General features: G+C 59.9%; 1 protein-coding gene across 1 annotated transcript in view; it reads left to right on the forward strand.

Annotated features, from left to right (window-relative positions):
* Nucleotides 1–1,338: 1,338 nt before the first annotated feature.
* VOLCADRAFT_119835 (uncharacterized protein) overlaps nt 1,339–10,576 on the forward strand; it is a gene marked incomplete at both ends in the record, with an annotated part of 10,208 nt that continues 970 nt past the window's right edge. Inside the window, 12 exons of the mRNA XM_002958034.1 lie at nt 1,339–1,520; nt 1,982–2,129; nt 2,950–3,238; nt 4,036–4,447; nt 5,101–5,474; nt 6,079–6,192; nt 6,514–6,619; nt 7,142–7,275; nt 7,947–8,063; nt 8,552–8,731; nt 9,039–9,182; nt 9,342–10,534. Coding sequence (XP_002958080.1) covers nt 1,340–1,520; nt 1,982–2,129; nt 2,950–3,238; nt 4,036–4,447; nt 5,101–5,474; nt 6,079–6,192; nt 6,514–6,619; nt 7,142–7,275; nt 7,947–8,063; nt 8,552–8,731; nt 9,039–9,182; nt 9,342–10,534 — 3,392 coding nt within the window. The remainder of the gene's footprint in view (nt 1,521–1,981; nt 2,130–2,949; nt 3,239–4,035; nt 4,448–5,100; nt 5,475–6,078; nt 6,193–6,513; nt 6,620–7,141; nt 7,276–7,946; nt 8,064–8,551; nt 8,732–9,038; nt 9,183–9,341; nt 10,535–10,576) is intronic.

Genomic DNA, 10,576 nt, shown 5'->3' on the forward strand with positions numbered 1-10,576 from the left:
AGTGCTGGTGGTGGTGGTGGTGGTAGCGATGGTGGGACATAGGTATACATGAAGGTAGGGTGGAGTTATGGCAGTGGAGAGTGCATAATGGATGGTGGTCAGAAGCTGTTCAGGAAGTGACATTGGACTCTTATCGGACGTGTGGGTGAGTCCATGGTTGGGAGGGACGTGTTTACCCCTAGAAAACGGTGTATCTGAAGGATTTCACACCCAGGGCCTGAGCCAATAACTGAGCACCCATCGCGAATAAGTACATTTCCGTGCTGTCGAAGATATTACTCATGCCAGAAACCTGAAGCCCTAATCGTTCTGAAAATTTCCAAGCCTTGTAAGGTGGCCTCAGTGTCACAGGTAGATGAGTCATGCCAGCTACGCCTTGTCGAGTGTTTGCGTAGGCGGCAGCCGGCCATCTACTTTTGGCTGCGTCAAATAGGAACTTGAGCAAGTTTATGCATGAGTTGGTCAGAAGCGTCTCGCTCCATCCTTCTAAGTGGGCAGCCAATGGAGCATGCGCCGAGCCGGTCAATTACGAAGCAGAACGTGTAGTATATGCAGGGTTGTATTGTGGTTTAAAATGTTTTCATTGTCCCTTATGCGAAGGCGGGCCAAAGACAGCGGCAACCGTCATTATGAGCGAGCCTGGATTCGCCAGCAAAGCACACAGCATGGTGACAAGTAGTTATTGTAAAGGAAAGCGCGCATTATAATAAACCCCTACCAACTATGCAATGGCTTTGCTGTGGTGTACCTCGAAGTGGTTGCACTCTAGCTGCCCAAGTTATGCTCTGCCCAAAGCGTTCTGTGGTACCATTTGTCTGCGTTAATACTATTGAATGCGTACAAAAAATTCGGCTAGGTAGGCTAGGTAACCCAGGGCGACAGGACTGCGCTATCCCATGGCTCCTGCGCTTGAGGACGGCCTTCCACCACATCTACACCGCAACATAGAGGCAACCTTAAATGGCAAACGCGATATACACAAGGCAGGTCGTCGTTTTTTCCGCAGCTAGGATGGCAACTCACATTCCACTCTACCTAGACTCACCGACTCCACTCCTCGATGATCGCAGCACATACTCAAAGTATAATTCATAAGAGTGTAACTGCTCACCTAGTAACGAAGGATCTAACATTTGTCCTCGTCGCTGGCCTTCCCCATCCCGATGCTCAGCCTCCCCCTCGGAAGCAGGCACCCTCGTTGTCTATATCGGTGTCTCCAGCCGAATTGGACTTTGAATCATCCATATTGCCTGCTAGCGCCGGCAGTAGCTTCTACGGGGAAGGCGCGAGCAGAGTGGGGCCCCTCAGATGGGACACCTCATCTGCCGCTGCCAACAGCCTCGCGTACGCCGGCACGACAGCCACTGTCCGCAGCAGCCGCGCTCCCCCCTCCCTGGACCAATTGTTGGAGTCCCCTTCCTCTGGTCCAAACATACTCAGCGCTGCCAGGCTGGTGGGCAATGCCTGGGTACGACAGCAGGAACGCGAGTGGTACCGAGGCCAGCTGGCAAAGCGCACGGGTGCGTGGTGGTTGGGGGGGGGGGGGAGGAGGTGAAAAGGACGCGTGTGTTTTGTGCGTGTGTGCATGTGTGGGGCTGATTGGGTTTGCTTCCAATCCCTTTCTTACAAAAGGGGAGTGATGGCGCGGGGTGCGGTGCGATGTGGGGTTAGGACCGAGGTCTATCCGCCTGGCTGACGGAAGCCTCCTCCTTTCCCCCGTGCCCGCATTCCCCCCGTATTCCGCTTCATACGCTCTCACCTTCCTCCTTCCCCTCTCCTTGAACCTTCTCCGCCGCCTCCACGTTTCTGTATGTCTGTACGTCTGTGTGTGTAGGGGGCGGGGGAGGCGCGCGGCCGAACTGCTGCTGCGACTGCGCCTGTCACCCCAAGGTTCCCGACTTCCATCACCCCGATCCCAAACTCAAACCCTAAAACCCCACAACTTCCGCCTCTCGGTGCTGTTGCGTACGACTGGTTTCAGAGCGTGTGGATGCGGAGGCGGAGCGGCTGTTCCTCACGGCCATAGGGCCCCTGGGCAAGAGTGCCGATCTCTGGAAACGGGTGGAGGGCAAGGTGGAGGGAGTGGCGCTGAGGAACGTGATGCGGGAGGAGGCGCTGGAACTGCACAGGTGCGCGTGCGTGTGTGTCTTGTAACGTGTGGGGAAGGGGGGGGGGGAGGAGGGGCAGGTTAGAGGAGGGGGGAAATAGCGGTGGGTGCGGTGGGGCAGGGTGGCGGCCCGGGGGTTGTGGGGTGGGGGATTGGGGCAGGGGCGGGGCGAGGGGCGAGCTAAGGGGGGAGGAGGTGGCCCCTCATGTGCGAGAGAGTGGGAAGTGAACGGCCGATGTCCAAAAAAGTCCGAAGAAACTGCCCCCAGTGAGTCCTAATCGGTGATGACGTCATCGGCCGCCCGTGGTTTCGGAAGTAATAAAGCTCCGATATGTAACCGACATTTTCGTTGGTGTAGTCGTCGTCCGGTCTCATGGAATCGACGTTATAAATCGTTTTTATGCAGCGTATTGTAGACGAATTGTACTGGAAGTATTGAAGGATGTAGCGAATTCCCTCTCCACTTTTACACATCCTTTCCTTCCCATCCAGCAGGGGACGGGGGGGTTGAGTTACTCGGTATGTATGTATGTCTAGGTGGTCTGCCGATTCCGAGCCCAACACTCCCTCGGGGGACACAGTCCAGAAGTACGACGACAATAACCCTGTTCACGCCGCCCGTACCTACCCACGCGACAGCCCGCCCTCGGGGGGGTGCGCCGTTGGGTTCCTAGGGTTGTGTAACTTGGCGTCTGTCACATCGCTTCGTCGTACTGTGTTCCACCATCCCCACCTGCCTCCTATTTTACGTATTTGGCACAGTTGTTTCGGTTGACTTTACAAACACATGTTTACCTGCCCCCCACTACCACCCCATCTCACTATCCAACCCCCTACCTCAGGTTGCGAGTGCAGGAGTGGGGTCCTCGGCCCCTGTCCAGCAGCGCCGCGGCAGCTGTACGGACTACACTGGGCGCTCTCCGGGCAGCATCCGACACGGCCACAAACACAGCGTCACCATCGTCACCACGATTATCACCATCACCTGCACCACCAACACCAGCAGCAGGGGCGGCAGGAGCGGCAGGAGCAGCTGCCGGCGGCGGCGGCGGCGGTGTAGGAGGGGGAGGGGGAGGGGGGCGGCGGCGGTGCCAGTCCGCAGTTCCACCACACCAGCGACGTTACATGGAGGTACGGCAGTGGGAGTGTACGGCAGTGGGGGGGAGGAAGGTGGGGGCAGGTGGCAACAGGCATGTAGGGTGGGGGTAGGGGGGAAACCTGACGTGTGTGCGAGAGGGGGGTAATGGACAAGATCCGCATACACACACAAATTCACACACGCACACTCACGATTCGTACAAACGTGAACGAGATTGGCTGTGCATGATGCGTGTGGAAGCGGGCAAGGTGTGACGTGGCTGTAGTCGTGGGGGGGGTGGCGGCGGCGGCGGCGGCGGCGGGGGAGGTCTGTCGTCCCATGTCTGAAGCCGCAAACCGCTGTAGCTGTCCAATGCCCGACCTAAGGGGTGGTCGGGGTTTTAGGGTTGTACGAGTTGTGCGTTCCTCTCGGAGCTCTTTGGCTGGGGGAGGCTGGGGGAGGCTGTAGAAGGGGTGGAGGGTAATGCAACCCCCGGCATATTTTGCACCTTCTGGAGTTACCTCCCGCAGCTGTAGCTTTAGTAGTAGCTGTTGTAGCTGTGGCTTAGTGGTTGTAGCTGTTGCTGTAGCTGTAGTTGTTGTAACTGTAGTAGTTGTTGTCGTAGCTGTAGCTGTAGTGGCGGTAGTAGTAGTGTAGTTGTTGTAGCTGTTGTAGCTGTAGCAGTACCATCCCCAACACTGCGTCGGCCCCCAAAGCCCCCAACAACGGCCCCCACCTCCCCATCCCAGAGGCTAGTGTGCGGGTAGTCCACCCTTTTCATCATCGCTGATGCTTATCGTTAGGGTGGCTGGTAGTTCACTTCGTTGAAACGGTTGGTCGTTGCCTACAGACCGACCTGGAGCGCAACCGAATCCGTAAGGCCCTCGATAAGCTGGCGGCCAAGTACGCGTCAACGGCAACGGCAACAACGGTAACGGCAACGGCTACCTCTCCACCTGATCCATGCTCGGGTCCATCCTCACCCCCCGCCGGCGGCGGCGGCGGCGGCGGCGGCGGCGGCGGCGGCGGGGCCCAATCAGACAAGGCCCGATTAGCGAGTGGCGGTGCCGAGGCGAATGACGCCGCCGCCGCCGTCGACCCGTCAGCTCCGTCCTCTCCTCTACAGCTGCTTCAAAGCCTCCGAGCCCGTCGGGAGTCCCGGTGGCTGAATGAGACACATGCCCTGGCGGCGCGGATGGCGGCCTTCATGCAAGTGGAGAGTCCGGTGTCGCCACGGGTAGAGGCGGCGGCGGCGGCGGCGGGTGAGGTTGGTGGTGTGTTTGGGTGTGTGTGGGTGTGTGTTGATGATGGCGGCGGCGGGTGAGGTTGGTGGTGTGTGTGGGTGTGTGTTGATGATGGCGGCAGCAGTGAGCGCCGGAGCTGGGGTTTGCGGGTAGTGGTGGGGGATTCCTGCTGCATGCAGGGCGACGCGAAGCTGGGGAGTGAGGCGGAGCTGCAGCACGAGAGTGTGTGTGTGTGTCTGTGTGTGTGTGTGTGTGTGTGTTTCAGTAATCTTCGGAGCCGCGAGATGATGGAAATGGCGAATATGGCGGTGCACCTGAGGATAACTTGTCGTACCGAAGCGAGCTCCGAATAGTCAGTCACCAGCGACGTGTTAGATTGGAGGAGTGACGTCGTCCAGAGCCCCGGGTAGAAATATGGGGCTGAGGGGGCGCTGTAGAGTGGGGCGGAGGGCGGCGAGGTGCGGGGCGGCTAGAAGCTAACGGACTACTGGCTACGGACAACGAGGGCGTCTGACGTCCCGCTGCGTGTGGGTGTGGGTGTGGGTGTGTGCGTGCGTGTGTGTGTGGATGACAGCAGCTTTACATTGTGTGTTTTCCTCTCTGTACACAACCCCCTCACCCCCTCTCCTCGTCCCCTTCCGGCCTCCATCCTCACCCCCCCCCATCCCCAGGGGGCCACACGCCCACCGCCACGTCGGCCCCTTCCTGCCGCCGCACCTCCGCGGGCACCGATAAACGTACCGGCAGACAAGCCCAAGTTCCCCAGCCCGCCACAGCTACAGCCGTCCGCAGCTCCTCTCCCCGACCTGGCTTTGGCGGCAGCAGCGCCAGCGGCAGCAATTGGGCCCTGTACGACGCGGTCGGCGGCGGCGGCGGCGGCGGCGGCGGCTTGAGCCGCATGGTATCCGGATCCCAAGCAGTGGCCGCGGGGGCTTCCCGACCCCGTCTGTCTGTAAGTCCGTCTGGCTCCCCGGGGCGGCAACTACAGCAGTTGCGGCAGCAGCAGGAGGAGGAGCAGGAGATGGCGCAGCTGCCGCCGGACCAGGTGAGGTGGCGGTGTGTGAATAGCGGTGGTGGGCCTTGCCTCGGAGTTTTAGGGTTTTCTTTCTAAAGTTTGTAGACTTTTAGGGTTTTAGGGTTTTAGGGTTTTCTTTGGAAGAGGAGAAAATTCCCGCCAAGTATGCACTTGCTCTTGCGACCGTGTCGTCCGCTCTCCGGAGCTTAAATTTAATCTTCCCCCCTTTTCCCGCTGGGGCGGTTGGAGAGGGCTTTTTTTAACAGGCCAGGGCAATCCACCGTCGGCTGTATTGGCTGCCGTACGTGCGCCGTACTCGCCAAGTGACCACTTTATCGCTGACCTTTTTCCTTACCCTTACAAGTTGACGCTCGGCCTCTAACTGAATTACCGACCCGCGGGTCTTTCCCTCCTGAATACCCCTCCCCCCCCACACACGCACCGTTATTACGTGTACGGCATATGTTTTCCCTGGACCCTAATTTTCTTCAGTGGATTTACATTTATGCTTTTCCAAATGATGATTTTCATTTACATCCTCATTTACACCAATCGCTTTCCCCACCCTTCCGCCGCCGTCGGCAGTTCATTTCTAGTCACCTTGAAAATGTATCATTTCCTCTCTACCCCCCAGGCCGCACTGGCAACCAAATTGATGCAGCTGTACGAGGACGCCTGTCGTACACACCAGCAACACGCGGAGCCAGGAATGAGAGCAGCTCTGCGAAGAAGCTGTGCTGCCGTACCGGTGGGTTAAACACAACACGCATGTGTGTGTGTTGCAAAACCCCCAGGGGCCGTACATTCATCATGAGTACCCCCCCCTTGGGAAGCGCGGGCTGTGTGTGTGTGTTGGGGGGTTTGGGGGGCGAACACACACACACACACACAGACAGTTCGTCCCCGTGGACACGCCCTCCATCTCCCTCCTTTGGACGGGGGCAATCTTTATTTTTCTTTTGGGGTTTCGACCAATTCTCCCCAATTTCTCCCCAATGACCTTTCCACCCTATTCCTCCCCCCCCCTCCCCCCCCCCCTCCCCCTCCCTGTCTCCCCCCTCATAATCAGGGTGAGCCCCGGTCCCGCTCCCTGGAGCTGGTGGCCCTCACCCTCACGAGCCGGGAGGCGGCAGTAGCACTCGGGGAGGTGCTGAGGCACTGCACGCACGTGACAGGTACGGCACCTGGGTATGAGGGGCGTGCATGCGGTCCCCGGGGTATGTTTGTTGTATGTATGTGTGTACTTGTGAACATGCACTGGATATGTCTATGTACGATTGTACGGATGTACGATTGTAGGAACTTGATTTTTTATATGCGTGTAAGCGCGTGGAGATGCCACTCTACGTGCTATTGGGCGATTCCATTATTTTTGGCGGGTTTTCCATTTGGTGTGGTGTTGGTGTGATGTTGGTAGTGGTGCATTGTTGCATCATCGTGCCCTCACCCGGCGCCTAAGGGGCGCCGCCCCAGCAGCTCGTCTCTTTGTCTACACCGCCACCGCCACTACTACAACAGCTCTTCCGCCCGCACCCTCCTTTCCGCCACTTGCGCCTTTCAAGCCCTCTTCCTCCTCTCCTTCCCGCCCCTCCCCTTCCCCCGGATGAAGGCAGTTGGCTTGGCACGTGAGTTTGCCTCCCCTCCCCTCCCCTCCCCTCGTTGTCCCCCTCCACCTCCCCTCCCTCCCCCTTTCGCAGCCGTTTCGTTGGATCGCTGTGCAGTGGGGGTGGAGGCGCTGGAAGTGCTGCTGCCCGCGTTGTGGGCCTTACCTTTGAGGAAGCTGACCTCGAACAACACGGAGTTCCCGCCCGCCACGTGGGGCCTGCTACAGGTAGTACGGCAACTGCATGGTGTCGTGTGAGTGCGTTTCTGCGTATGTCTGTAAGAGTGTGTGTTTGTGTGTGTGTATATATGTGTGTGCGCATTGGCCGTTGCGTTGGGAGGCCACATCATACGCACGTGTGATATCGTGTTCGTGTGTGTGTGTGTGTGTGTGTGTGTTTCAGTAATCTTCGGAGCCGCGAGATGATGGAAATGGCGAATATGGCGGTGCACCTGAGGATAACTTGTCGTACCGAAGCGAGCTCCGAATAGTCACCAGCGACGTGTTAGATTGGAGGAGTGACGTCGTCCAGAGCCCCGGGTAGAAATATGGGGCTGAGGGGGCGCTGTAGAGTGGGGCGGAGGGCGGCGAGGTGCGGGGCGGCTAGAAAAGCTAACGGACTACTGGCTACGGACAATTAACTTTCATGTTTGCAACGCAACACGCGTGTGTGTGTGTGTGTGTTTATGGCGGCGGCTCCCTATCGTCAACACCTTGCCCCGTTCTGCTCCCGGTCTCAACCGCATCCCCGGGGGGTTTCCGGTGGCCCCCGCTCCCGGGCCCCCCCCCCCGGTGCAATATCCCCCCTCAACACCCTCCCTCCCCCCACACCTCTTCCACTTTTCCCCCTTCCCCCCATCTCTCCTCAATTACCCCGGCGGCGGGGCTCGGGGGATCAGCGCGCCCTGGGTCGACCTACCGTGTGGGTTTCGGATGCGACGTGGTGGCTCTCCCTCCGCCACCTGTCCCTGGGGGGAAATGGCCTCGCAGACCAGGGACTGTGCGCTCTTGTGGAGGTGTGTGTGGGCGTGGGAGAGGGGGGGGTAAGGGGGGAAGGAGGGGGAGGAGGGGGAGGGGTTTAAGACGAACTACTGGCGAATGGAGCAGATACCACAGATACCAAAGACGGGTAGAGGGGGAGGAGGGGAAGGGGGGCAGGAGGAGGGGGACTTTGGATTAGGGAAAGAGGTTCCGGAGCATTGAGGAATCTCGTCAGTCGTTGTCGTATTTGCTTTCCCTTGACTCCGCACCTGATACCCACCCTACACCCTCCACCCTACACCCTACACCCTACACCCTACACCCTACACCCTACACCCTACACCCTACACCCTACACCCTACACCCTACACCCTACACCCTACACCCTACACCCTACACCCTACACCCTACACCCTACACCCTACACCCTACACCCTACACCCTACACCCTACACCCTACACCCTACACCCTACACCCTACACCCTACACCCTACACCCTACACCCTACACCCGCACCCGCAGGTGTTGGTGGTGATGCCCCAGTTGCAGTGCTTGGCTCTGCGGCAGTGCGGTATGTCTGACCTGTCCGCCCCCCGGCTGGAGAGGCTGTTGGGGGAGGTGAGCAGTCTGCGGGAGCTGGATCTGGGATACAACAACTTGGGCGCCAAGTCGGTGGGGGCGCTGGCACGAGGACTGGCAAAGGTGCGTGTGTGTGTATGTATGTGTGTATGTGTGTATTTGCATGTTTGTATGAACATGTGTGTATGTACGTATGTGTACGTGTATCTGCGCGTACGTGTGTGTATGTAATTCCCCCTCCACCTCCCCCTTATGAGAACTGGTTAGGGGAGCCACCACACGCTCCCCGCCTTCATTCCACACAGCCATGTCGTGCGGGAGTCCGCTGCCTTTCATTCCCCCCCTTACCCCCCCTTACCCCCCTTACCCCCCCTTATTCCCCCCCTCCCCCTCGCCCCCCCCCTCCCCCCACTGCTCGATGCCAAATCAGGCCACCCAGCTCAGGCGCCTCAGCCTGCCCTGGAACAGCTTGGGAGGCGGCGTAGCCCAATTCTGTTGGACGATTGTACGACTAGGTCCACGTCACTGCCATCTGGAGCACATGGACCTGGCGGGGACGGATCTCGTGGCGGAGGTGAGGGGGGAAATGGATCCGGTGCCGTACAATGTAGTACCCCAAACCGTTATCATTCAGCGGTGATATTTTTTTATGCTATTTGTTATTGTATACAATCCTTAATCGTATTAAATTTATTCGTACTATATTTATTTGTATTTGTAATCGTACCCGCAGGACCTATTCGCGGTAGCCGCCATTCTCCGGTCCTGGCCCAAGACCTCTGTACGGCATATCAACCTGTCGCACAACAACTTGGTAGGTGTCGCGGGCCAGTGCCTGCTGCGCCACACGAACCGCCTAATGCCGTGCCCAAGGCAAGAACAGCAACAGCAACGGCAACGGCGGCAAGAAGAGGACAATGCCGACGACGGCGGCGGCGGCAACGGCGGCAGCACAGCGACGGCGGAGCCGCCGCCGACGCCATCGCCTGGTGCAACGGCGGCCTCTCCCGCCGCCGGCATCTCCTTCCGCTCCGCAGCCGACGGCGGCGGCGGCGGCGGCAAGCCCCTGGTTCCCATCCTCAAAGTGCCCGGTAGCGGCGGCCGAGCCGATAGCCCCGTCAAGCGACTCACCATCAACCCCACCCCGTTAGCGGCGCCGGCGGCAGCGGCAGCGGCAGCGGCAGCGGCAGCGGCAGCGGCAGCGGCAGCGGCAGCGGCAGCGGCAGCGCCGTCGCCGACGGGGGTATCCCTAGGTGCTCGGCCCTCCTCGATGTCGCTCTTCTCCAACGCCATCGCGGCGGCGGTGACGGCAGCGGCGACAGATCGGGCGGCGGCGGATGCCGTGCGACGCAACCGTGCCGCGGCCGCCGCCACCGCTGAGCCAGACGGCATAATGGTCATCACCACCGGCTGTGTCGTACAGCCCTGTCTGCCACCAGGCGCGAAGCTTCTCGTCCACCCTGACGGCCGACCGCTCGCGCCCACGTACGGCGATGATGACGACGACGACGACGATGCGGGCAGCTCCAGCAAGTACGGCGGCCTGACGGAACGAGATCGGCAGCGGTTACGGGAGCGGGAGCGGGAACGGGAACGACGACTCGCCGCCGCTGCCGAAGAGCAGCGGCAACGGCAGCCAGTTGGCACCGGCGGCGGCGCCGCCATCTCCTCCACGCCGCCAACCGCCGCTAACCGCCTCGCCCCTGCTCCCCGCTCCTCTCGCCCAGCATCAGCCAAAGCGGGGGATCACCCACCGCCTGCTGCTACAGGCCCAGACGGGGCTCAGGGCCTGATGGAGGTGGTGGAACCCAGCGGGCCTCACGCACTGCATCTTGTCCGTCTAGATCTGTCCCGAGATTTGCCGGATCGACAGGTGGCGGCCCTGTTGGTGGAGCATGAGATGGAGGCGCGGAGGCACCGCTTCCGGTCTGCTTTCCGCGGGGTGAAGTGGCAAGGGAAGATATACAA

Source organism: Volvox carteri, assembly GCF_000143455.1.
Source record: "Volvox carteri f. nagariensis unplaced genomic scaffold VOLCAscaffold_85, whole genome shotgun sequence".
Classification (NCBI taxonomy): domain Eukaryota; kingdom Viridiplantae; phylum Chlorophyta; class Chlorophyceae; order Chlamydomonadales; family Volvocaceae; genus Volvox; species Volvox carteri.